The 27454-nt window shown below is 45.3% G+C and overlaps 1 protein-coding gene across 1 annotated transcript; it reads right to left on the reverse strand.

Moving 5' to 3' along the window:
- Positions 1–1888: 1888 nt before the first annotated feature.
- On the reverse strand, positions 1889–26873 carry RGS14 (regulator of G protein signaling 14). Its single transcript, XM_031953772.1, has 16 exons — positions 26767–26873; positions 26467–26679; positions 14701–14722; positions 14204–14382; positions 14005–14097; positions 13728–13871; positions 12932–13078; positions 12450–12561; positions 11095–11207; positions 10673–10882; positions 9793–9869; positions 9269–9395; positions 8266–8347; positions 3401–3447; positions 3208–3319; positions 1889–2981 (listed from the first exon to the last, which is right to left on the reverse strand). Exons 2-16 carry the CDS (start codon positions 26509–26511, stop codon positions 2749–2751), a joined length of 1743 nt encoding a protein of 580 aa, XP_031809632.1. The 5' UTR covers positions 26512–26679; positions 26767–26873; the 3' UTR covers positions 1889–2748.
- Positions 26874–27454: the final 581 nt, after the last annotated feature.

Consider the following 27454-nt stretch of genomic DNA (forward strand, 5'->3'; position numbering starts at 1 on the left):
ATACAGATTTAGATTTAATGTAAGGAAAAAGTGTTAACTACTAGAGCTGTCCAAGATTAGAACGGGTTGTTTCAAAAGGTAATAAGTTCCCTGGCACAAAAGGTCTTCAAGCAAAACTAGGTGATTAGTCAGGGATGATGTAATCATTTTGCTCAGGTTGGACCAGGTGACTTCTGGGTCTCTTTCCAACTCTGAGATCCTCTGATTCTAAGGAAGGGTCCCCATTGTAAGCCACCTCTGTCTGGGCAGTAGAGAAAAACAAGACTCTTCCAAGCTGAATTCTAGAACAGAAAACATGCTTGTTTGGAGATTCTGTAATGAACAAAGCTTGGGATTCGAGTTAAGAAAGGAGGAGGATCTATTTAACCCTGTTTGGAGAGCTGTGTGTCCCTTTCCAGGACTGGAGCCTGACAAGTAATTACCTTTTCTTGCTGTGGAGTACGATATGTGTGGGTTGGGGAGGGGAGGAGAGGTATCTCTGGAAACCCAAGACCTGACTGTCAAATTGGCCAGCTTGGAGACATACCCTGCCAGTACTAGTAGGTCCACAGTTTGAGCCTCCTCGCCATCAACAAGCTGGGAGCCCCCACAAACAGAGCAGAATCTCTCCCACTCTCAGAGCTGAAGGAAAGAACTACAAGATACACGAGTTACAACTCTAAGAGTTACATGAGTAATCATAGGATTTAGGGCTGAAAGGCATTTTAGAGATCACCTAATCTATTTTCCTTATATTACATTTAAGAAAACTGAAACTCAGAGAGAGTCAAAGGCATGCCCCAAGTCATACAGTCAGAATTTGAACCCAGGTCCTGTGGTTCTAGATCCATTTCTCTTTCCAGGATATTACTCTGCCTCCCACTACGTGCTTATGTTTCTGCTGTTCCTTCCACCTGCAATAACCTCCTCCCATCTCCACCTGTCTAAATCCTCTCCATCCATTAAGTCACAGATCTGCTCCCACCTCCAGGAAGTCCTCCCTTGTGTCCCTTTGGTGGAAATGATCTCTTCTGCCAGCAAACTTCCCATGTTTCAGCTATGTGTGTTGATGTCATTTTCCTTTGATTATGTTTCCATAAGAACAGACACAACGTCCTATTCACCTCTGGTTTCCCTTAATACTAAACCTTACTTACAATAAGTTCTTAAGAAAAATTCGATTAATGAATTAAGGAACTAATTATACCCATAAAGGTCATGAAGACACACACACAGGATAGTTAAGTCAGTGTCACAATTGGAGTTATGACCGACATAGAGAAAGGGCCGCATTCTGAGCTATCAGAATCAGACATATTTTGCACAGAAACGTCAGTCACATCTCAGCACTCGGCAGTAATACTTCCTGGTTCAAATGCCAGTGATCTAAGTTCAGGAGTAGATGGGTTGGGGCCAGTCATGGCAGTTTGGAGGTGTGTTCGGCTGCTAAATCATGTTGCTGTGAAGAGGCCTGAGATGTTAGCCTGGAACTCTGTGTAGAAAAAGGGAGTAGGTGAAACACATGGGAACGTACCACGTTGCTCCCATCGCAGCAGTGCGGTGTGGGAAGGCCATGCTAGTGAAGGCGGTTAAGAAAGAAGACAAGTGGTCAGTTGCCAGCCGACAATCAGGCTGACCACAACCTTGTTGTCTTCAGGGGATCATTTTGCTTGTGAAGCAAAGATCAGATGCAGGTAAGCTTCAGCCGCATGGCATGAGCTTCATGGGAAGGCAGGCAGCTGGAACTCTGTGCTTCTTCCCTAGGCATCTTGTGCTCTATGATATTTTTGTAGAACTGTTTCAGTCATGTCCGACTCTTCATAATCCCATTTGAGTTTTCGTGGCAAAGACACTGGACTGGTTTGCCATTTCCTTCTCCAGCTCATTTTACAGATGAGGAAACCGAGCAATCAGAGTGAAGTGACTTGCCCACGGTCACATAGCTAGGAAGGGTCTGAGGCAGGATTGGAAGTCAGGAAGAGGAGTTGTCCTGCCGCCAGTCCCAACCCTCTATACTCTCTATGGCCACCATTATCCTGAAACATTTTTGAGAGCTCTCCCCTGCCCCCATCACATAGGGGTCTACTATCCAACAAGGATGGAGGTTCCCTTGTCATAAACACAACACCACACACCATGGCAGAAGAATAATAATTATTATAATAGCAATATTTTATATCTAGGTCCACACCTACCTGCCAGAAGCAATCACAAACTACATATTTACAGTATATATAAGTAGGGTGGTGGATTTCCACCCCAGCCCCTCAAAATCCCCTGGGTTGAGGGGCAAGTCTGTGCTGACAACCCACTCCTCCAGGCCAGCCTGCTGGGAAGGAGAGAGGTGGTGGGGGCAGAATGGAGGGTGCGCAACTTCCTGTACCTCTCCGACGACCCTTCCTCCCACCCAAATAACTAAATAGGTATTATTGTTCCAGGTATCAGCAAGTGCCTATCCTAAGTCAAAAGGATGACCTGGGAGGGAGGATAAGTGTGCAAATGGGTGAGGAAGTGGGAGACTTTGGTGGCTCCCTGGTTCTAGTTTGTCCTATCTTATCTCTTGGAGGCTGGTGAAGATGGAGCATCATACACATGGGATGCATGCGCACATAGATGCGGGAGCTCATGCTGTGCCCCAGACAGCGTGCCCATGATGGCATGCATGGCCAGCCAGGGGCACAGCCCTGGGCCTGGCCCCATGCAGTAGCAAAGATGGAAAGAAGCAGCCCAGGCCCTGCCTGGGGAAGGGGAGTGAAGGCTGGCTAGGGGTCAGAGGGCAGGGGAGGCTGAGGACTCTGCTGGGTCCCCCTGGGCAGGAGGAGGGGGCTCAGTCTGTGGTGGAGGGCTTTGTGGAGCCTCCCCATGGGGTTGCTCCTCAGGCAGGCTTGGCTGTTGGACTGGCAGCTGCAGGAAGTCTGGGAGCACCAGGTCCTCTTTGCGGAGAAGCCCCCGTTGGTCATCAGCTCTGCTGCTCTGGACCCTATTAAGCAGTTCCACTAAACCTGGTGGGGGCAAAGAAAGAGACTCAACTGAGTCAGCCCAATGCTGCACTCCCTTATCCCCCAGCCTCCTGCTGTTCTTAGCCTTTTCCTCCTGGTCCACAACCCTGGCTCATTCTCCACAGCCGAGCTCAGCTCCATCTGCACTGCTCTCCCGGTGTCCTCCCCTGTATCCCCCAGTCCCAGATCCCTCCCCCTTTATTCCCCAGAAAGAAAGATGGCCCGGCACCTTCGATGTCGCACGTGTGACGCTTCCCAGTGCTCCTGGGCCCCTGGCCCAGCGAGTTGGTGAGCAGGGAGGAAGGCTGGGACGTCTTTCCCTCAGTCTGGAGAGGGCCACCCTGCAAAACACTGTGTTAGTGCCTTCTGGGGAAGGTCAGCTTCCTAGAAAGGGAGAAGAAATGGGCCTGCCCCAGCTTTACCTGGCTTTGACTAGGAGAGGTGGACTCAGTTCTTGTGATCTTCACGCCTGTAAAAGACAAGTGGTTTTGTTTGGATCCACCATACTTTCCCCTGCCCAGTCCCACCTCCCCATGAATCCCAAGAAAAAAAGTCAGGGATGACACTAATATTCTCCCCTATTCTGGTGGCAGTACAAGGGAAAGAGGAAGGATCTATGGAGCTCGGATGTTCCCAGTCTCCGAAGACAGTTTTTTTTTTTTTTCACCTCACCGTTCTCTCCCCCAATTCCAACCCTTCTTGCCCCAACCATGGAGCAGATGACCTTGATTCATATTTTCCACCCCTATCCCCCTTTAAAATTTTTTGAACTGAAGTTATAATTTCATTGATGTAGGGAACTCCCAGTGGGGAAACCACCTACCAGTACAAATTGGTACCTGCTCTGCAATTTATTTTATAGAGAGAGTTTCCAGGGATACGAGTCCTGAAATGATTTATTCAGGAGCACACAGCCAGTATATGATATGGGAACTCAAATTTTCCTAATTCCAAGGTTGGCTCTCTAGCCAATACATTGCTTTTGACTTAACCTACATAGAAGACTTAGAGCTGGGAGAGACCTTCAAAACAACTAGTTCAATGCAAGTATTTTATAGATGGAGAAACTAAGGTTCAGAGAGGTTAGTGATAGAAAAAGTGAGAGAGAGAGAGAGACAGAGAATTACAGCTAGGAGTCAAAACCAGATCTTAAGTCCTGAGTGTCCTCTCTTAAAACTCATTAAATTAAATCCAGTGGGGTGGCACAGTGGATAAAGCAATGGACTTGAAGTCAGGGAGAAATTAATTAAAATCTAGCCTCAGATAACTTAAACTATATGACTTTGGGCAAGTCACTTGTAACTTCTATCTGCCTTACTTTTCTGAGGATGATAATAACACCTATGTCTCAGGATTGTTATGAAGATAAAATCAGATAATGTGCTTGTCAAACCTTATAGTGCTCTCTTAATGGTAGAGTTTATGACTATCTAGCTTCCAACATAGGACCTTGTACAGGGCAGGCACAGGATGAATAATGGGCATTTGGGAATCAAGTTTCATTTAAGGATCACCAAATAAAGGCCCCTGTGCCAGACTTTGTTGTGAGAGATTCAGAAATGAACAAAACTTAAACCTTAACCTCAAGGGGATTAAAGTCTACTAGAAAAGCTAGACTATTATAGATCATATTTTTGTTTGCAGTTGTTCACTCAATTAAAAAAAAAAACAAAACGAGAGTTAAGTAATGTATCATGTAAATTAAGAGTTAAATATCAATTTGAGTTAAATAACAATTCAAGACTTAACAGCTAATAATTTATGACAAAAGATTTAATGATAGTTCAAAATAGCCCTAGAGATGGGAGGCCACATTTGATTAAGAGCCGGATGAGTGGTCCTTTTTTTTCAGTCATGTCTGACTCTTCATGAGACTTTTTATTTGGGGGCATTGCTTTGTAGATACTGGAATAGTTTGGTATTTCCTTCTTCAGCTCATTTTACAGATGAGGAAATTGAAGCAAATAGAGTTAAATGACTTGCACAGGGTCACACAATTACTACGTTTCTGAGGTCAGGTCTTCCTGACTCCAGGCCTGACACTCTAAACACAGCACACCACCTAACTGCGCTAGCAAGTGCCATAGAAGGGCCAAAACAAGGGCTGCTTTGAGATACAGTTTGGCACCATAGAAAGAGGTTGGAGTCAGAAGGCCCCAATAAGAAGAAAGTCTTCATAGAGACCAAAATATTTATGGCAGGATGCATGGTGCTGTGAAGGAACTAAAAATGAAATAGATGCTCATGGATTAGGGCATGGCTGAACAAAGTATGGCACATGGATGTCATGGAATATGATTATGCTGTAAGACATGATGAGTGATAAATATAGAGAAGCTTGGACAGATTGACATGAACTGATGTGTGAAGAGTGAAGTGAGCAGAGCCCAGAAGATTATACACACAATAGCTACAAGAATATAAATGGAAAGAGAAACCACACACCAAAAAAGTAAAAAATGAATGTTGCAAAATTACAAAGATAAGGATGACTCCAAAGAAGAGGACGGGAAAGGAAAAAGGTACTGGGAGACATTTTGAAAAGGTTAAAAACAAAAAAATCAACAAGAATAATTTCATTTTTTAAATGCTTAGTCATGAAGAATAGGCTTGAATCCTGACTGACATTTACTAACTGTCTGACATGGAACAACTTGCTTAATCTCTTTGAGACAGCTTCCTTGGATATAAAATGAGAGTCCTAATAACTTGTACTCTCTAATAGAACTATTGTGAGAAATGTACCTTGTAAATCTTAAAGTTTTTGGGAAATGGGAGCCATTGTTATTTAGGATGTGGTATATTTGTGTGTATATGTGATTGCATGCACATGTTTGTGTGTGTATGCGTTCTCACACACATACATGTTCATTGCATGTGTGCATGTGGTGGTACGTGTTGTTTATGTGTACCTGTGTGTGTGTGTGTGTGTCTTGGGGGGAGCATTTCAGGTCTAACTCCCTCATCTCTGCTTCTTCACCTCCACATAATGCTCTTTATCCTTCTTTTTACCCTTTCCTACATTTTCCAAGAAAAATAGTATTTTGCTTCTTCCCCAAGGTTAATTTCTCTATATGTATACCGGACTTCATTCCTCTTGTCTTCTAAGGTCTCATGCCCCTACTCATCCATCCCTTTATTCTTCAATATCTTCCATCTCCCTGTTTACTAGCTGCTTTCCCTTGGTCTACAGAAAGTCCCTCTTTGGTCCTGCTAGATCATCTAGGTAGCATTCTATTCTTTTTCTTCCTTTCATGGTCAAATACCTCTAATGAGACATCTGCAACCAGTTTCCCCTTGCTCAGCACTATGCTTATTACAATGCCTAGCACATAGTAGGCACTTAATAAATACTTATTGATTGATTGTCTGATCTGCTTCCTCTTTAAGCATTTCTAAACTAGTTTCCATTCACAGCACTCCACTAAAACCACTCTTTGAGGTCTTGCCAACCCACTAATCTTTTCTCAATCTTCAATCTTGACTTCTCTGTGGCATGTGATACTGTGGAACAGTCTCTCCTGTTAGAAACTCAATGCCTTTGACTTCCAGGATACTGTGCTTCCTTGATCCCTCTTCTCCCCTTTTGATTGTGCTTTCCCTTTTTCCTTTGTGATATCTTTTTGTTCCTGCTGGCTCCTCTCTGTGAGTGTTCTCCAAAGCTCAATCCTGCTGGCCCAATGACTTTGTCTTTCTCTGCCTTCTATGGCATGAACTGACTTAGTATTGTGACTGTTACTACTACTTCTATCATGATGACTCTTTTTTTTTTTATCATGATGACTCTTATGTGAACATGAGACTTATAGATCCTGCTATATAGGGTTCAGATGAAAAGACAGAGGATACTGAGCATCTAGAATAGAAGCTTTCATGGGAATGGTCTGTTTAGTTGCATCCAACTCTCTATGACCCCATTCTGAGTTTTTTTTTTGACAGATACTGGAATGGTTTATCATTTTCTTCTCTAGATCATTTTACATATGAGTAAACTGAGGCAAATAGGATGAACTGACTTGCCCAGGGTCTCACAGCTAGCAAGTATCTGAAGTCAGATTTCAACTCAGGAAGAAAAATCAGTCTTCCTGACTCCAGGCTTGGGACCCTACTCACTGCACAACCTAACTGTCCTCAGACACACAGTCACTTCCTTTAAATACTTGAAGAGACATCATAGGGAAAGAGGGCTTGGAATTGCTTTAATTGGCTCCAGAATGTAGAAATAGAAATAATGGGAAGAAATTGTAGAGAAATAGATAGGAAAAAAAATTTCATTATGACTAGGGCTGCCTAAAAATAAAGTGCTTTTCCAGGAGAGAAGCCAGAAAGTTCCAAGAGATAGTGAGTTCATCATGACTGGAGGTCTTTAAGTCAAGGGTGGATAGATTTGCTTGGAATGTTCCTTTGTGATATCTTTTTGTTCCTGCTGGCTCCTCTCTGTGAGTGTTCTCCAAAGCTCAATCCTGCTGGCCCAATTACTTTGTCTTTCTCTGCCTTCTACAGCATGAACTGACTTAGCATTGTAACTGTTACTACTACTTCTATCATGAAGACTCTTACGTGAACATGAGACTTAGAGATCCTGCTATATAGGGTTCAGATGAAAAGACAGAGGATACTGAGCATCTAGAATAGAAGCTTACAGGATTCCTCATCAGATATAAGTTAAACTAGGTCTTCGGCTGGTTCTGAGATCCCCTGATGCCCATTTTCTGTAAAGGCTAATTTTGTAACCTGGCATTCAAGGCCTTCCACTATCTAAGTCCAACCCATTTTAGCAATCTTTCCACCCACCACCACTTAATATGCCCTTCTTCCCCTGACCTTCAAAGTCTGCCTCTTCTATGAGGCCTTCCTCAAGTATTTCAGTTCATATAGAACAGAGTTTTAGTGCTAGAAAGGATCTTAAAGTTATCTAGTCCAATTTACAGATGAGGAAACAGGCAGAGTAACCATTACACAGTGATTAAATGTCAAAGCCAAGACTTGAACCCAGATCCAATTTCATCATTCTTCCCATCACACCAAGCTGCCTTTAGCAATGAAACCCTTTTTTTCCTTCAGTACCCCACACTTGGCATTGACCTTATGTGACTGGTCCTGTAGCAATGCCTTGAATGAAAACAGGCCTTAACAATGTAATTTTGTGGTTGCTGAATTGAATAGATTTAAATGGAATTCTGTTAGCACCCCACTTATGTCTCCCATTTCTTCTGCCTTCCCTCTGGAACCAGCACGGGGCTTGGGCAGATTATCTTGGGGGCTCAGAGCCTGTGGGCCCCTGTACCTGGAAGAGTGTCCAAGACGAGTCTCTGGGCGGATACAGAGCTCACAAGCTTCTCCAGATCTAGAGTCCGCTTCTCACCTGACTGTAGGGGCATAGGGTCAGGGGTTGGGAGAAATCATAGCTCCCTTTGGGGCTCAGCTTAAGTGCTACCTCCTGGGAGGGAATGATTTTGGATGCCCACAGATATTAGTGCCCTCCCCAACCCAACCCTTGTTAGAAATAGCTTTTGTTTTTCGTTTTAATTTAGAAATGTGATTTGCCTGGGGGGGCGGGGAGAAGGGAGGGGAAGGATGTTATAAGAACCAAATGAGACAATATCTGTAAAGCACTTCGAATAGTGCCTGGCATATAGCAGGTGCTTAATAAGTACCTGTTCCCTTCTCCCTTCCTTAATTTCTAGAGGAAACTCCCTATGTCAACACAGGCCTAAGAATGTTTTGTAATTATAACTTAAAAGAAATTCCCTGAGAATTTAAATGATGTGTCCAGGGTCATGCAGCCAATATGTCGGGGATGGGTCTTGCAATTAGGCCATCCTGCCTCTGAAGCTGGTGTTCTGTTCAACACAGTTTACTGCCTCTCTGCTTGACCTTTACTTTGTGAAGCTTTCATAGTCACTTATCTCAGCACCAGGTGTGGGCCCCACTCCCTTTCTAATGTAGGTTTCTTAAGGGCAGGGACAGCTTTGAGGTTTTTATCTTTTTATTCCTAGTGCCAGGTACATAGGAGGCATGAAATAAGTATATCCCTATTGAAATTAATTGAATAGCCTCACTCTTCTGTCCAGATTTCTTCCCTCAGTGTCCCACTCACTTTGTCTTTCTCAGCTTCTCCCCACATCTTCCATCCCCATCTCCCTTGAAGCCCTTGTCTATCTTGGCCACAGAGTTCTTACTTTTCCCTCTTTGGTCCTGGGGCCAATGAAGGATAGGGTGTAATGCCCTACGTGAGGGCTGAGCCAGTGCAAGCACAGGTATGTGTGTAGGGCAGGGAGTAAACTCACCAGATATACTGATATCTGTTGCAGGCTCAGGCCATGTTTTCCCAAGATGGGGAACAGGGCTTCTTTCAGGCGCTTGGAAGATTTGCTTGTGATTCTGACCACTTTGCCCAGAGGTATGATCTCTAGCCTAGAACATAGAATGTCACAGCTAGAAGTGACCTTGGAGGATAAAGGATGAAACTAGGGCCCAGAAAGGGTCCTAGTCCCAGATCATAGCTAATCCGTCAATAGCCAGGCCTTGAATTCAGATGTTCTGCTCTTTGGGAAGATGGGAAAGGCTCTCGCTGTCTCTGTCCCTCTTGCTTCCTTCCCCACTCTTTCTGGATCCATTTCTCCAGATCTGGCCCAGTCTCTCCTCCCCCATCCCCATCCACACATATAATCCTTACCCTACCCTCCTCCTGACCCCTCCAATCCCAAGGATCTATGAGAGATCAATTGCCCCTAGACTTGTCTGGCAGCGCAAGGGGAAGAGATGGCAGCCCTTGGAGTCCACTTGCAGGGGAGAAGGGAAGGGCACTCACTCAAAGCTGATCCTGTTCTCCAGCTTCACTTCCTGGTCAGCCAACACCGTGCAGTCCTGATCTAGGACCAAGGCCTTCTGTGGACACAGCCCCAGGGGCTCAGTAACAACATTGGAGGTGACGACCCAGGCCCTGGACAACCCAAAAGAAGAGCCCTCCCCACCACACACCCCAAATTTCAGGAATAACTGCTAAAAGGCCTGAGGGCTTGAGAAAACAAAAATCCTGGTGTCAGGTTCTGATATTGTGAACCTTCTGATACCTTCCAGGACAGTCAGTCTAGAGGCCCTTGGACTTGAGATGTGGAAGGACAAAGTTAGTGTCTGGAACAAGGCAAAAAATAGCAGCAAAGTCAAGAATGGCCAGAGAGACAGGAACAAAGATTATTTCCATTAATCCTTCATCTCTTCCACGCCCAAGGTCACTCTTTTAGTCTTTCCATCACCTGATGACACCACTCATCTTCCCACTATCCACTGGGTATTCAGCCTGGCTGACCTTGTAGTCAGCTAATTATTTTGTCATTGCCCAGCCTGGGACCCATGACAGATTTTAAACTCCTGGAAGACAAGGCATGGTATTGTGGATCTGGAAGATCCCCGAAGACATTATCTTGTCTAGTCTTCCCATTCTATAGATGAACAAGCTGAGGCTGAGGGAGGGAAGGGAATGTGTCCAGGATCATACACACAGTAAGAAAGAGACAGCTCCAGACCTCAAGAATCCTGAGTTTCAGGCTGGGATTCTTTATCTCTGCCACAGACAAAATGGCAGGGGCATGAAGAGAGATCAGGTTAAGGTTAAAGTCAGGGTTAGGGTTGAGATTGTGCTGTGGGGGAGTGTCAGGTGTTGAGATTGATATATAAGGCTCAGTGCCTACCTGTTCGTTGCCCACCAGGTAAACCTTGATATCGGGCAGGGACAGGCCTCGTTTCTCACAGATGCTGGCCAGCATGGAGCGGATGGTTAAGCCAGGGCGGACCAGGGCCAGGGATGCTGTGCCATCTGGCAGATACACGCAGCAGTAACGTCCAACCCGACTCTCCCCTTCACCCTCAGGGCCCCCCAAGCTCTTCCGATGACTCTGAGTCTGGGCAGATGACAAACATACACATGTGCAGATATAGAGAGATACACTGTGAGGGACGGGGAAAGTGCATGGAAATATACCATAGAGATAAGAGGAGAGAAATCACTACAGAAAGATAAGGCTTATAACTGACCATGGAAGAGAACCAGGGCAGGGAATTTGAGGGAGAAAGCTGCAGACTTTGCGGGGAGTGGGAGCAGAGAGACCCTCACCTCAGATTTGCTACTGACAAATGCAAGGAAACCGAGATCAAGGCTGGCGGAACTGTTGAGAGAACCCTGGGACTCTCGACGAAGGGCTGGGTTCCCATTGGTGGTACCTAACTCTGAGGGAGAGAGAAATGATTTTTAAGTAAGGGACTTTCAGCTCATCTCCAACACTCCCTTTTCCCAGGCTGCCCTCTCACATGTAGCAACTTCCTATAGCTTCTTTTCCAGTTCTGTTCAGAGAAGGGAGGCCAAGATGCAGAGACAAGTCAGAATTACTCAAAAAAATACCTACATGTATACACAATTACACACATATAAACATATCTATGTACGTGTATGTCTATTTATGTGTATACATATATAGGTATATTATTAAAATACATATACATGAAAGCATATAATACACATTTGCGTATATACATATATCTACAAAACACATGCATACAGACACACAAATATTTTTCTGTCTTGGAACCAGACCTTGGAATTCCTCACAGGTGACTTTTTTTTTTTAAGGCAATTGGGGTTAAATGACTTTGTCCAAGGTCGAACAGCTGAGTTTTGAGACTGAATTTGAACCCAGGTCCTCCTGATTCCAGCTAGGTGCTCCAGTCATTGGGCCATCTGGCTGCCCCTCAAGAGCTACCCTGGGGTCCTGTAGCACTGAGTGGGAAAGGTACTGAGAAGCCATTCAACACCTGGACTCTCGCCATGTAGAGGCTTCCCTTGATTTCTCTAGAATATTGGGTGGTCCCTCCATGGAGAACTTGTGGGAGAACATGAACAAGAGTCCTGCAGGATGGGTTGCTATCTGTATCATGGGAAGGCATTGTCCCAATCTACAGATGTCCTGGGTGGTCTAGCTGACAACCCAGATTCTGGCAGGTCCAACTCTGCTCTGGAGCCTACAGTGGATGGGCCTATGTCTGTCCTCTGAGGATTGCTTTGTTTTGGATCATAGAGGGGTGATAGAAGTTCCCAGAACCACCCACTGGAGCTCAACAGGGCAGAGATCTCTGTTTGTGAAGGGATTAGAAGTTGCAGCAGTTAGCATTTCTCTAGGACCCTAGATGTTGTGATCCTCACAACAATCCTGGGAAGTAGGTGCTATTATTATTCTCTTTTACAGATGAGGAAACTGAGGCAACAGAGATTAAGTGACTGACCTAGAGTCACACAGATTGTAAGTGCTTGAGACTAGTTTTGAACACTTGGGTCTTGCTGACTCCAGGTCTAGCACAGATTTTCTGTTTATAGAAACTGAGGATGCTGGAGCTAGAAGAGACCCTTAAAACCATCACTCTCCCATCCCACCCTCACCCACCCCCCACCACTGTCCCACCTGCCCAGGTGCTCACCTCTTCGGAAGGACTTCCTGGGTCCCCGGCCCCCAAAAGCCTCAGTATTCGGCAGCTGGCCCAGATCCTCCACTCCCAAGGGCAATGACTTTCCAGGCTTTAGTTTTGGCTTCTACAGGAGAACCCGGTGTTCAGGACCCTGCCCCTACAACCCAGTCCCAACTTCCCAAATCCTGTTCAGAGGGTTGTAGGGACTAGGTGGGTCCAACATTGCCTTTTTTCTAGGCTGGCATTCTAACACTCCGAACTGGGAATGGAGGTTGGTACATTTCTGTGCCTCGGAAGGAAATAAGCTGCCTGAAAAGCAGTTTGAACTGGGCGTAGGCCTAAGCCTCTTCCATACATACATATTTAAATGTTTTCAGGTGTGTGTGTGTGTGTGTATGTGTGTGAGTCAAATCAGGGGCTCAGGCTCAGGGTATACTTGGATGGCAATGGGGATTCATTCTCACCACTCAGACCCTCTCTCCCCACATGGGTACCTTCCGGAATGTGGTATTAGGGCTGCCAGGGTCCGAGGTGCCGGGCTCACAAAGAGGCCTCCCTTCTGCTTCTGCCAAGAGACACTCCCGGTACATGGGGGACTTGACAAAGCGGGCATAGCTGTCAAACTTCATCAGGTTGAAGATCTGAGGGAAGGAGGGAAAGAACAAAGAGGTGCAGTATGAAGGGAGGAGAACAAGAAAGGGATGAGGGGGAGGACAGCAGCATAGGATCTAGCTTCAAGGCAACTTAGAGATCATTGAGTTCAGGGATTCTCAATCTGGAGATCCATAGATACCTAAGAGGTCAAGGGAGCCCAAAGACTCTTGGGGAAAGGCTGGTTTTGTTGACAGGAACCAGTTCTGGATCTCCAATTCAGTTGTTCTTAATCTGGGGTTTATGGACACCAACAAAGACTATGAATAGATTTCCAAGAGTGAGTGAAATTAGATGGGGAAAAAATTACATTTTTATTTTCCTAAGCTGTAAAAGAAATTTGATCTTTCCTTTAATGATTTAAAAATATTATCCTAAGATTTCCACAGCTTTTACCAGATTGCCACAACACACAAAAAAAGTGTAGACTTCCTGCTCTGGTCTAACACTCTTATGTTATAGAAGAAGGAAACAGAGGCTCCCCAAAAGGGAGCTTCTTTGCCCCAGATCACAAAGGTGATTAGGGAAAAGAAGGAAAGGGAAAAAATGGAGAGGAAAGATGAAGAGCTGAGGGAGAGAGGGAATGGGGAGAGAGCCATCAGCCTTCCCCCATACCCAGGCCTCTCCTTAGGCCCATACCTGTAGCTGTTGGACCCGGAACATGTCAGGGTTGGGGGTGGCCAGCACCTCCTCCCCAAGCCAGGCCTGCCGGTCAATATTCACAGGGTTCAGAGCCTGACTGGACAGGAACTCCTCATAGATGCACCGAGCTTCCTGCGCCAACTGGAGTGGGGAGAGAGGATATGGCAAGGCTTTACCTGGAGCAACCTATCAGCCTTGCCTTCCTCAAGTTTCTCCCCTTGCTCTTCTCTCTCCATGTTCACCACTCCTATTCTCCCAGACCCCAGCTTCCAACCTGTTGGGTGTCACTGGCTGGAATCTGCTGGAATTGCTCACAAGCTTTCCAGAAGGAGAGATTTTCTGCACTGAATTCCTTCTTCAAGAACTCCTAGAAACAGGGGCAGGATTTGAGACAAAGGAATGGGAGGCAGATAGGAAAGAGTGGCCACAATAGCCCCCTGCCCCTCTTCACTTGCCCCAGCTCCCGAGCTCACCGTGAAGTAGGCAAGACCCAACGGATCCTGAAGCAGCCTCTCAAAAGACAGTGCCCAGCTGGCCACAGGCTGTTCCTCAGAAGTGAAGGGACTGCTGGGGCCACTGGGCAGGCTGTGAACGCTGAGGGTACTTCCCCGGCCCTCCCCAGCTCCCTCTGGCCCCGCCACATTGCTCAACTCTGGGGGGATAGAGGAGGAGGGGAGAAAAATGCATCAACCGTAGGATCTGTTAAGTATCATTCAATAAACCTTTTTTATTCCCTACCTTCCCCAGTCAGACCTTTAATTTACCCCTCAGTCATGCCTCTAACTCTACACACACACACACACACACACACACACACACACACACTCCCTCTCACACAGATTCAGTGCTCTTAGAGGAAAGCCGGACACAAAATAGGCTATTCTCTCCTCCCTAAGCCAAACGTGGCATCTGAGCCCCTCTTCTTGATCCTTTAAGCAGGAACCAGGCTGGGTCCCTCGCTCCAACTCACCTCCATCAGAGACAGCCAGGACCTGCAAGAGAGAAGTGAGGAGAGGCTGGAGAAGGGCACAGACTAGGAGAGGGGGGTAGATCTCCTCCCTACTTCCAGAAGTTCAAGTTAGTCAGCATTTGTTGTTCAGGCGTCTCTAACTCTTTGTGCCCCCTTTGTGGGATTTTCTTGGCAGAGATACTGGTGCCGTTTGCCATTCCCTGCTCTAACTCAATTTGCAGATGAGGAGAATGAAGCAGAGTTAAATGCCTTGCCCAGGTCACAGCTATTAAGTGTCTGAGGCCATGTTTGAACTCTAGGCCCAGTGCTTTATCTGCTGTATCACCTGGCTGTCCATTTAGCTGGTGTACTCAGCACGCACAACCACTGACTGTCTGGTCACTGATGGAAGAAGAGGGCTGAGATGGGGAGAGGTGGAAATGGACATGGAGACAGACTAGGCTTGTCTTGTCCTTCTCTGACCTGTCTGTAACATCCAACACTGACTGCTCTCACGCATCATACTCTCATCTGGTTTCAGCCACATTCAACTTCCACAAATCCTAAACTCTCCAGTGGAAGCCAGCCTGAATAGCTGGGGGAGCTTCCCCACCCATGGAGACTTCTCTCAGCCACACCTACATCCTGCTGAAAAAACCCAAAGCTGGCTTCCCTAATCCCAGACCTAATTGTTGTGGTCTCCCTTTAACCTATTCCCTCCACCCTGCTCACAAGGCTCAAGACTTTTGTTCAATAGAAACAGCTCCTCACCACAAAGGAATGGGGAGGTAGACAGGGAAAGAGTGAACACCATAGCCCCCTACTACCTTCTTGGGAGCCCTCTCTTGGCTCTCCTTCTGTCTCTCTGACCATTCCTATATCTCTTTCACTGGCTTCCATTCTTTTTGATCTCTAAACATGAGTCTCCCCCTGATATTCTGTCCTCTTGTCTTTCCTCTGACCTTGAATGTCAACTGTTACTTTTATTTGCAGAGGACTCTTTAGATCTTTCCCACTATCTCCAGCCCCTCTCCTGAGCTCCAATCCCGGCATTCCATCTTCCTGTTGGATCTCTACAGCTGAAAGGACAGCACATCCTACCTACCACGTCTAAACTTAATGTGTAGACAAAAGAACGCTACATTGAATCAGAGAAGCAGTCTTTAAATCTGAGCTCTGACCCTTATTGTCCTTGTGAGCCTAAGCAAACCACATAAATCTCTGAGTTTCAGTTTTCTCTTTTGTTAAATGGTGATTAAAAATACTATGAAGTGATATTTAAGTGGATATAGTAGGCACCACCTATCTTCCAGAGAAATTGTGAGGAAAGTACATTTTAAATATTAAAGCACTTTGAATCGTGACTTTTTTTTTTGTTTGGTTTTTGTTTTTAAATCACAAGCTGTGATTACATTGCTATAGAGAACCTTGATGAGAAACTCTCTCTGCCAATGCAGGTAATCAATTGTCAAATTGAATTGGATAGAAATTGGGATAATGTGGAGATAAGGAAAGTGGAAGGTCACAATACAGGTTGGTAGGAAGGAGGAATAGGCCCAGAGATAGTAAAAGGGACATAATGAATTATAAAGCTCAATGTTTCACCGACTTTGAATTTCCCAAGTCATCGCTTTCCCAACAATATGTCTGTCCTTAGGTCTCCTAGACCTCAGGAGATGCCTTGATAGCTTCTTGTTGCAGGGGAAGTGAAGGCTGAGAAGACCTCATTCTACCCTGCCCAGTGGGAGGAGAAATGTGCATAGAGAGAAAGGGGAAGGAAGAGTCAGCCGAGGCATTGAGGTTGGAAGGTTTGTGGCTCCAGGACCCTTCCCCCACCCTCACCCCACCTCCATACACAGCTGGGCCTCAGTTTCCCCATTTTCAAGAGGAGAGAATGATACTTCTCTCCTATCTGAATCCTGGACCCCACAGAGAACAAGTTGGTAGTGACAATGAAATTATCTATGATGACCTGAAGAGGCTTCCCCATTGTCTCTTGATTGCAGTCTAAACTCAGTAATTGGCAATAATGGCCTTCCACACTCTGATCTTTACTATATCACACATATCCAGAAATTCCCTAGTGATGCTCAAAGACTCCCTGACCCAGAAAAATGCTATTGCCAACTCCATCTTGGTACCCTTTTATCTTATGAGGTTAAAGCAATGGAATTAGAGAATCTAGGTTCAAATCCTGATTCTTCTATTTACTATTTGTGGAATTAGGTGATTCATTTGAGTTCTCTGGACCTCATTTTCCTTCTTTATCAAATGAGTGAGTTGAACAAGATTGCTTCAATCTATGATCCTATAACCCTTTTTAGCATCCTTGGAATGTAAAATTTAGGAGCAGAGATTGGTAGAGGTAAATATCATTGATCCTCAGGATACACAGTTAAGTCCCAATGTGCTTAGAAAAAGAAGTGGTGATCCTGGACTCTGAAGGAATTGCAGCCTTCCCCCTAAAGTATGCCGTTGCTAGTTATGATAGGGCTTTAATTGTGGGGCCATTTCTGTGGACTTGGGACCAAGGATCTGTATGTTGGAAAGAGTGACAGTGACTGCATCTGTGGGCTGTGATTCTGGGACTGTCATCTTGAGACTGTGAGCCTGTCACTCTGGGTCTGTGACTGGGAGGCTATCTTTAGGAAACTGTTTCCTAAGTAACAAGTTTGGTTTTAGATACCACTGACATTCAGGGTAGCATAAGGACAGACTGAAAAGATGAAGTGTCCTCATTTTGGAAAGATGGAAGCTGAAAGGGTCAGAGAAGATCCATGAAATCATAAAGGAAATCACAGAATGTCAATGATAGAAACAATCTAAGAGATCATCAGGTCCAATACCCACATTTTAAGCAGTAATAAGCATTATTTAAACAGTCAGGCAATAATTTTTATTAAGCATCTATTATGTGCCAGGTACCATGCTAAAAACTGAGTAAACAAAGGTAAAATATAGTTCCTTGAGTCAAGAAGGTCATATTCTAATGACAGGAAAACAAACAAACACATCCCAACAAGCCATATACAGGATAAACTGAAAATAATCAACAGTGGGAAGGCATTAGAATTAAGAAGAATTGGGAAAGACTCCCTGTAGGAGCTGGGATTTTGGCTGAGACTAGAAGCCAAGAGGCAGAGATGAGGAGGGAGAGGGCCTATTATGTTCTAGGTGCTGGGGAAACAAAGATAAAAATTAAATGATCCTTGCCTCCTAAGAAGCTCTCATTCTATTATGGAAAACAACATGTACACATTTATATACAAGCACATTAAAAGATATACAAATTAAATACAATTTCCAAGTGGTACTAACAGTCTGGGGAGCAGGGAAAGTTTCATGTAGGAGATGGCTCTGGGACTTACATTTGAATGAAGCTATGAGATCTAAGATCTAAAAATCAAGAGAAATTTAAGAAATAGGGGACATCCAGTAGCAAGGCATACAAAAGGAAGGTGAAATCTGTTAGGTGAAAGACAAGGAGAGCCCAAAGAGTGTGTTGTGTAATAAGCCTGGAGAGAGAAATTGGAGCCAGATTGGAAAAGGCAATAATGAAGCAAAAGAAACTTTCATTTGATAGTTGAACCCCTGGAGCTAATTGAGAAAGGAGAGGGACACGGACAGACTGATGATGCTTGAGGAATATAATTTTGATTGCTATATGGAGGACAAATTGTAGAGGGGAGAGACAATTATGAAGCTATTTTAATAATGTGGACAAAAGACAATGAAAGCATGAAGTAGGGAAGTGCCCAGGTAAATGGAGAGGAAGAGAGAGCTATGAAAGATGTGGTTAGGTTAGAACCAACGAGACTTGGCAGCTGACTGGATACATAGCATGAGGGAAGGTGAAGAATGGAGCAAGATTCTAAGGTTACAAGCTTGACTGATCATGAAGACAGGGAAGTTTAAAAGATGGATAGGTTTATGAGGAAACCCAACAAATTCTGTTATAAACATGTTAAATGTGAGATGTCTACCACAGACATCCAGTTAGAGATATCCAATAGAATTACCCCCATTTTACAGCTGAGAAAATTGAGGTCAAGAGAGATAAGTGACATTGACAGAGTCACATAGATTCTAAGTATCTGAGATAAGATCTGCCCCCAGCTCTACCTGATGCCAGGCCCAGTGCTTTAGGCACTATGGCACCATGTAGCTGATGAGATTGTAAGGAGAGAAAAGGTCCCAGGACAAAACTTTGAGCTACAACTATACTTTCAGGACATTCATGATGAGCCTACTGAAAGCCTGAGACAGTAATCAGAATGATAGGAATGAACCAGGAGAGATTATTGTCATAAAAACCCAGAGAGGAGAGTATGTCCAGGAGATGGGGACCAACTGTGTTAAACACTACAAGGGCCATGAAATATGAGCATTTTTTTTGAGACAGAATGTTGATTTTATTGAGTGAACACATTAACATAACATTTAATGAAACTTTGAAATATGAGCAATGAGAAAAAGTCATTGGATTTGGCAATATAGAGATAAAAGACAACTTTGGAGGGAATGATTTCAGTTTAGTGACGAGATTGGAAGGCAGCTTGCAAAGGACGGAGTGACGTCAGTGATGGAAGGGAAACTGAAAACGGATTATCAGCAGCTTTTTCTTTTCTTTCTTTCTTTCTTTTTTTTTTTTTTTTTTTTTTTTTTGCTGAGATAATTGGGGTTAAGTGACTTGCCCAGGGTCACACAACTAGGAAGTATTAAGTGTTTGAGGTCACATTTGAACTCAGATTCTCCTGACTTCAGTGCTGGTGCTCCATCCATTGCACCACCTAGCTACCCCTTTTCTTTTAAAAAAAAATATTTTTTAAAAGTATTTCATTTTTCAAATATATGCAAAGATAGTTTTCAGCATTCACCTTTGTAAAACCTTGTGTTCCAAAATTTTCTCCCTCTCTTCCTCTCATTCCCCTCCCCTAGACAGCACACAAGCCAGTATAAGTTTAATATGTGCAGTTCTTCTAAATATATTTCCATATTCATCAAGCTGCACAGGAAAAGTTGGATCAAAAGAAAATAAACAATCAAGAGTAACAACAAAAAAGGTGAAAATACTATGCTTCATTCACATTCAGTCTCCATAGTTCTCTCTCTGGATGTGGATAGCACTATCCATCACAAGTCTGTTGGAATTTGGCTATGAAAGGAGGGGACATGGGATGAGGACTTGCAAGGATGGCAAGGTCAAGTGAGGGTCATTTTACCCATGAAGAAAAGGAGGCCCAGAGAGAGGAAGTAAGTTGCCCAATGTTAAACAGTAAATTTAAGTGACAGAGACAGAACACAAGCACAAATAGAACAGAGCACAAAGTCCTCTGACTTCAAATCTAGAGATTTTTTCACTGAACCACACTGACTCCTTATGTAAAAGGTGAAAGATGACAACCTGCTCATAGCAAATCCAAGTACCTTCCTGCCTGTACCCTCCGCACCCTTGCCTCCAGAACTTTGAGAGAGCCAAGTTCAAAATGAACTAGGTTGCATGTTAGTAAATTAATGTAACTTATTATTCCCAGACTAGTTGAAAGAAAAAAGAAGGGGCAGTGGGTGACACAGTGGGTAGAATGCTAAGTCTGGAGTCAGGAAGGCTTCTCTTCTTGAGTTCAAATCTGGCCTCAGATACTTTCTAGATTCTGGACAAATCACTTAACCCTGTTTATCTCAATTTCCCCACCCACAAAATGAGCTGGAGAAGGAAATGGCAAACCATTCCCATATCTCTTGGAAGAAAACCCCAGATGGGATTATGAAGAGTCAAACATGACTGAAATCACAAATGATAACAAGAACAAGAAAAAAAAAAAAATGGGTTCAAGAAAAATGTCATTACATCCAGAGAGAGAACTATGGAAACTGAATATGAATCAAAGCATCATATTCTCACCTTTGTTTATTGCTATTGTTTGTTTATTTGTTTGTTTTCTTTCTTGTTTTTTTTTTCCCCTTTTGATCAGTTTTCTTTTTTTTTTGGTGCAGCATGATGAATATGGAAATATATTCAGAATTGCCTAAGTTTAATCTATATCAGATTGCTTGTTATCTTGGTGGGGAGAGGAAGAAAAATTTGGAGCAAAAGGCTTTGCAAAGGTGAATGTCGAAAACTATCTTTGCATGTGTTTAAAAAATAAAATATTATTTAAAAAAAGAAAGTCAATAAATTCATGGATGGAGAGTGCAGAATGATCACTCAGAATGGGTGGAATGTTAGGAAGGTTTGCCAGAGCTCCCCCCAACCATTCCTGAACGACCCCATCAGAATCATAATCTTGGACATCAGGAACTATACAGCTGACTACAAAGGACATTATCACTATTATAATGAATGATCTTAAGTGTGGACCTTAGTTTTCTCACTTTGCAAGAGGGGAAGGTCATCCCTCCCTGCCCATTGCAGCCTTGCAGTATGCAGATGCAGGGCTAGGGGCAGGCAGTGTCCTTGGAGAACACAAAGTGAGAAGGATGGCAACAGGAAGACTCTTTTGAAAAGACACTTGGAAAACTATAAAACCCCCCCAGTGCTCTTGGGCATTTATTTTGAATAAGTGTTGGACTAGAGTTCACATTTCTGGATAGACAATAATAGATCTGCTTTTTAAAGAGGTGGCAAAACTGCCTTTAAGTTTTTTTGGGGGTGGAAGTTTGGAGATTGGGGTTAGAGGTGTGACATATACAAAGTAAATAAAACATAGCCTGCCTGTCCACAGCGGAGAATGGGGGAGTGTGCCTTGTGTAGGACATAACCAACTTTTGAGAGTGGAATGTTGTGCACAGATTGTCTAAGTTATGCAGTCACTGAATGTGAAGGTTGCGCGCGGGCAGAGTATAAGGTATATGTTGGTTGCAGAGAGTGTACGAGGTACTCCTTGTGGGGGGGGGTTAGGCTATGCATGCAGTTGTGTTTGTATTGGGCACGGGGGTGGGGGCGATGCTGTGGAGCACCCCCCCATGTGTGTGGGCCCCGGGGCTGTGTAGGGGGTCCAAGCAATGTATGGAGTGCACATGGCACGAGTACAGCCTGTGAGAACTGTGGGTGTGTGCAGGGCATGAAGGGCAGTGTAGGGAGTGCAGAAAAGGAAGCGGGACCTGGTTTGACAGGGCTGCTCTGGAGCAGAGAGGCAGGTTAGGATGTGGGAGCTTTTCTTGAGGCTGTGCCTACATGGTTGTTTTGAGGACCTGTGACTTAAAAGGGGGTTAATCTGAGCTTTCCAGAGGGATTCCAGCCTATGTGTGTGTAGGAAGAAGCAACTAATGTGGGGAGAGATCTTCCTTTCAAGAGAGCGCCTGCCATAGAGGAAGGCCCCATCCGCAGCACGAGGTCAGCCTGCCCCTCTCGGAGGGCCACTCCCAGACCTCCCAGGTCCCCAGCCCCTTCTCTAATCCTCTTCCCAAACTAAAGAACTTTGAGGAAGCTAAACACCCATTGCCTAGCTTTTCTTTAGTGAAATATTGTTTCCTTTCACTTGAGTTCATGGTTATTAAATGGCCTAATTACCTACTGCTAAAGATAAGAACCTAAGTGACTCCCTGCCGAGTCCTGGATGCCAGCATTTGCCTGCCCCGATTCTTGGTGGAGAAGGGCATCCTACTGACTCACCAGCCTTTCTCCTAAACATCTCAAGCTGCAAGGCCCAAGAAGAGGAAGACATTCAAAAGGGGCAGGGGCAGAGGCAGGGGCAGGGGCAGGGACATGGATGGAGCAAGGACAATGGCTTAGCCCAGGACAGAAAGATAGATGTAACAGCAGCAGAAAGAGCCAAGGACAGGGATCATGAGATAGGAGAATTAGAAAATCTTAGGATCATCAATTTTGAAGTAGAAGGTCCTTTGAGGTTATCTATTATAAATGAGGAAACTAAGGCATGGAGCAGATAAGTGACTCGCCAAGATCACACCGAAGCTACTGAGGAAAGGAGAGAGGGGGGCAGGGGTTCTGGTCCCTGCCCTCCCATACATAACACTAGAGAGGAGAGGCAGTGTTAGAGTCCCTCAGCATGGTCACTTAACTCTGTATGATTTTGGACAAGTCGCTTGCCCCCTTCCTCGTCAACTTCACCCATAAAATAAGGAGTGTGCTAGTAAGTGTTTAACGGCTGCTAGGGGCACTGAGTTTGAGAGCACATTTTTAAGTTTAATTTAATTAGGTTTAATTTAATTAAATTTAATTATTATCATTGTGTACATCACTTTCTTGAGTCTAGACAATTAACAAAACAATAAATCAAATTCTAATTTGGCCATTTGCCACTTTAGGAGCTGCAAATGATCCCACTGAAAATTTAACCCCTGACTCTCCCCAGCTTCAGGAGCTGGCTCCAGCATATTTTTGGCCACTGAGTTCTAAGGCACCTCCCTTTTAGCTCTGTGTTCTAAGGCCCCCTCCAGCTCTGCTATACTATGGCTCTAATGTTCACCTTGACCTGACATGACAAACTGGTTTACTTTGTTCTTAAACATTTCAAGGCAGACACAGCTTCCCCAGGTGGCCCATAGTCTCTACCAGGACAAGGACGATTTTACCCCTCCTCTCTTTTCCCCTAAAACCTCAAGCAAAGGGTGGGCTACTGGCGTTCCTGCTGACTTCCTTCACTTCATTCTGCTTGCTGGGATACACTAGGCACTGCCCCAGCTGCCAGCTCCCATCCCCTCCTGTTACACCAGGTGCTGACATTCTGCAGGAACAAATGTCTCTGAACTCAAAGTGTTCTCTCTTCTGAGTGTTGGATGGTTCTTGGGGTGGGGGGGGATGCTTGGCTTCATAAGTGAACTTTAAAAGTTTGGTTAGAAGTCTGGGGAGGGATAGAGGTGCGTTCAGTTAGCTTTGTTCCAGGACTCTGTCACATTCCATCCCCACCCCATAATCATTCAGGGAGCCATCCTACATCTAACTCAGAAGTTTCTCCACACACACAGAGGAAGGGTCATAAGGAGAGAGGAGAGAGGAGACTCGGTCAATAGGGATCAGAGATTCGGGCTACAGTTAAGATTACAGCTCCTCAGAAAGGATTCAGAACCCAGGGCAAGACAAAGCTGACTTTCGATGTTCTCTATCTCCCAGATTCTTAAACTGTGGTTCACAACTCCACATGGGGTCTTGTAACTAAATATAGGAAGACTGAAAAATTATGATTTATTATCAGTAGATATTTGATTTTATATCTATTTTATATAACTACATACCCAGAGTCACTTAAAAATTTCTTAGGAGGAGTTACAAGGAGAAAAATATTTAAATCCAGCTGGAGAGGCTGGGGAAGGTATGCCTTAATTCCATGTATGGTCTGTCCTCAAGAGCTGAGAAGCCTGTTGGTCAGGACTGAGTTAGGGGTCAAACAATGGGTCAAGCAGAAGGGATTGAGGGTGTAAAACACAATGGGCAGATCTGTTCCTAACTGAGTAATGCAAGATTTGAGGTATTCTCCCTCCCTAAGAGGGAACTAGGACTGGTAATGAGAAATTGGCCTAGGAAACTAGTTCGAGTCTCAAGTCAATTCCTTGAGTGATCTGTTGGAGCAGCCCTCCCACTTCTGTCTCTGTACTTGCTGATTCTTTAGAACCCCATTTGGCAGATGGAAAAGTTGAGGCCTGAAGTGAGATGAGGCCAGATTGAGGAGAGAGAATAGCTGAAGGTATGATGGAGCTATAGGCACCTGGCCACGATGAAGTATTCCTGCTAATAGGATATTGTGTCTATGAACCACCTCCTGGTGAAGCTAGAAATAGAAGGAGCTGTACCAAGTCCCCACCCCAGCAGCCTTTGGGTGGCCCCTTCTGCCTCCTCTCATGCCCTCCAGCTTAAGTGTCCCAGACTTACAGAGCCACCCCACTTCTCCCCCCTCCCAATGCCTTATAAACCCCATCCTTCGAAGCTGCCTGTCTTTAGGACACTGTCCTTGGAAGGACCAGGAGTTTATCTGCTCCAAACTGAGAGGCAGTTCGGTGGTTCAGGGCCTGGAGGCAGGAAGGCTCATCTTCCTGAGTTCAAATCTGGTATCAAGACGCTTAGTAGCTGTGTGACCCTGGGCAAGTCACTTAATCCTATCTGCCTCAGTTTCCTCATCTATAACATGAGTTGGAGAAGAAAAAGGCAAATTCCTCTAAAAAGGCAGTATCTCTGCCAAGGAAACTCCCAGTGGGGCATTGAAGAGTCACAGATGACTGAAAAGAACTGAACAAGATATTGAGACCTGAGGAAATCAGATGACATGACCTAAGTCAGTGTTAAACATCAGAGACAGTTGAACCTGGGCCCTTTGACTCCAGGACTGGTGTTCTCTTCACTCTTGGTAGCCCTGAATTTGTCAAACTGTGGCAAGCAGAGCTAGAAGAAGCTTAGAGATCACCTGAAAGAACTCAAATGAGCTAACTTATGTAAAGGCCTTTGCAAACCTCAATGTGCTACAGAAATGTTTGCAATTATTACTATTAATCCAACCCGACACTCCAATTTCTATATTTTCTAGCTGGGTAAACTGAAAGGAATGATTACAACAAGTAGCAGAAAAGGGACTTAACTCCTTCTGATGCCTAACTGTGTTTTGATCATTGAGTATAATTGTTCCATTCTACAAAGAAAAAAAAACAGGTCCAGAGAAATTTAGATGACCCAAAGTTAATAAATAGCAAGAGCAGATTTAAACCCATCTCTTGACTTCAACTCTATTGCTCATCAGTCAGTGTTCAATAAAAGGCAATCTCACAAGCATTTATGAAGCACTTCCTATAACTGAGATACTGCCTTTGGTGCTGGATATACAGACACAAAACTTCATACGACAGCATGGCTAAGCAATCTTAGCAGATTTGCTGAGTTCATCCCACCCGACCTCAACCCTGGAGGATCAGTGGAGCAGCACAGACAGAAGTCACTGAATGGAGTTCACTGGCCCATGGGAGGTGCGGGAGGAACTCCATTGTCCCAGTTGGTTAGTTAGTTCAGTTAGCAGTTAGTTCAGGGCAGTGACCTGCCGGGATTCTCAGACTTCTGTTCTCTCCCAGCCCTTCCTTGTGGGAACCCAGAGAGGAGAGAGGGAGGAGGTGCTTTCCCCCTGATGCTATGGTGAGGTGGGCGGGGGGCACCAGGGTTCCTGGTGCGCATGGCAGCCAGCTCCCGATAACAAAGGGGGAGGAGAGGAATGAACATCAGGTAGCAGAGCAACAAGATGGCATCTCAAGCATTTAGGCAGGGTGGCATTTGAGGTGAGGGTATAGCATGTTGTGAGGGTAACAAGGTAACACTTTAAGGGGTTTTCAGGGGACAGGGAAGCATCCTGGGTGGTACCCTGATCTATAATCATACTGAGGGAGCTCCCACTGAAGAGGTGGGAGGAAGGTATAGCCCTGTGCCATTCACCCAGGGGGTACCCACTGATGGGGAGGAGAAAGAGAAAGGGGGGGGAGAAAAGGGGGCAAGAGAGAGAGAGAGACAGACAGACAGAGACAGAGACAGAGAGACAGAGAGAGAGAAGGGCGGTGGCTCTCTCCCCCCAGATCTCCAGGCAGCCAGAGTTGATGGTTCCTGGGCTAAACAGTGATACTGGACTGTGCCAATACAAGGAGGAGTTGTTCCGGGCTGTCTGAGAAGGGATGCCAGCCACTGCCACCTATTAGTTCCTCAAACCCTGAACAGAAACCCGGCACTGCTTCTGCTGCTCCTGGACCCCCGGGCCAAGTGGCTCCGCTTGGTCCCCTTGTCCCAGGCGCTGTCCCTCCCTGGGTGTGTCAGCCTCCTCTCCCACAGGCGGCCGGCCCTAAGGCCATGTGGTCACTCACCATGCGCCCGTTGGGGACGCCCAGGTGCTTGGCTTTTCCTGGCATCCCTCCTGTCGCAGGGCCCGCCGATGAGGGCAGAGACCATGGGTCCCTGGAAGGGTATCTGGCACAGCCAAGAGGGGGAGCACGGCGGGCGCGGGGCGGCTCTGCTCCGAATCCCTCACATCCTGAAACGGCGCTCACTACCTCTTTTCTTTGCCACAGGAAGTGTATCTATGGAGACGAAAACCACAGAAAGAAGTAGGCTCTGAAGAGAATGCCTCTTCCTACACACACACACACACACTCACTCATACTTACTCAGATCAATCCCCCTTCTGTGTTCATGGGCACACTCTCAGGCAAGCCCCACTCCCCCTTCCCACACGCACACACATTTAGCAACTTCTATCCAACCCAGCCCCTCCTAGGGGAGAACTCCCTGCCCTTCCTGTGCTGAGGGAACCCCTCCCCCCAGGTCCTAATGCACCCATTAGTCTCTCTGCACCCCCACTGATATGCATGCACCACATCTCCCAGACAGGAACACACACATGGGGGTTTCCTAGATAATTAATGGGACTTGGAACTAATCTTGGACAGTATCCAGGCCAACTCTCTCGTTATTCTGGTAAAAGAGAGTTCAAGGGAGTTTTTTAAAGTCTCTTAGGAACTGACAGAATCCAGAGTTTGAACTCAGCTCCTGTAACACTCTCTCCACTGTAGCCCGTGCACAGGTGGGCATACAAGTGGGCACAGACATGTACAAACAAGGGCACATGGTGTCACACAGCCAAACCCACAGAGGAACTATGTGTGGACATTCTACCCCAGGGGCCTAAAGCCTTTCATCCCCAGGAAGCCTGCACTAGGTTCTCAGCCCTTGGCCTTTCTTCCCTTCTCCCTCCTTTTCCCCAGCAGTTTCCTGGCTTTTGACCTATAGCACAGCCAGGAAACAACATCCTGCTCAGTCCCCCAGGTCTCCGGCCTTTCCACCGTGGTCCAAAAC

This window comes from Sarcophilus harrisii, chromosome 2 (assembly GCF_902635505.1).
Source record: "Sarcophilus harrisii chromosome 2, mSarHar1.11, whole genome shotgun sequence".
Taxonomy (NCBI): Eukaryota; Metazoa; Chordata; class Mammalia; order Dasyuromorphia; family Dasyuridae; genus Sarcophilus; species Sarcophilus harrisii.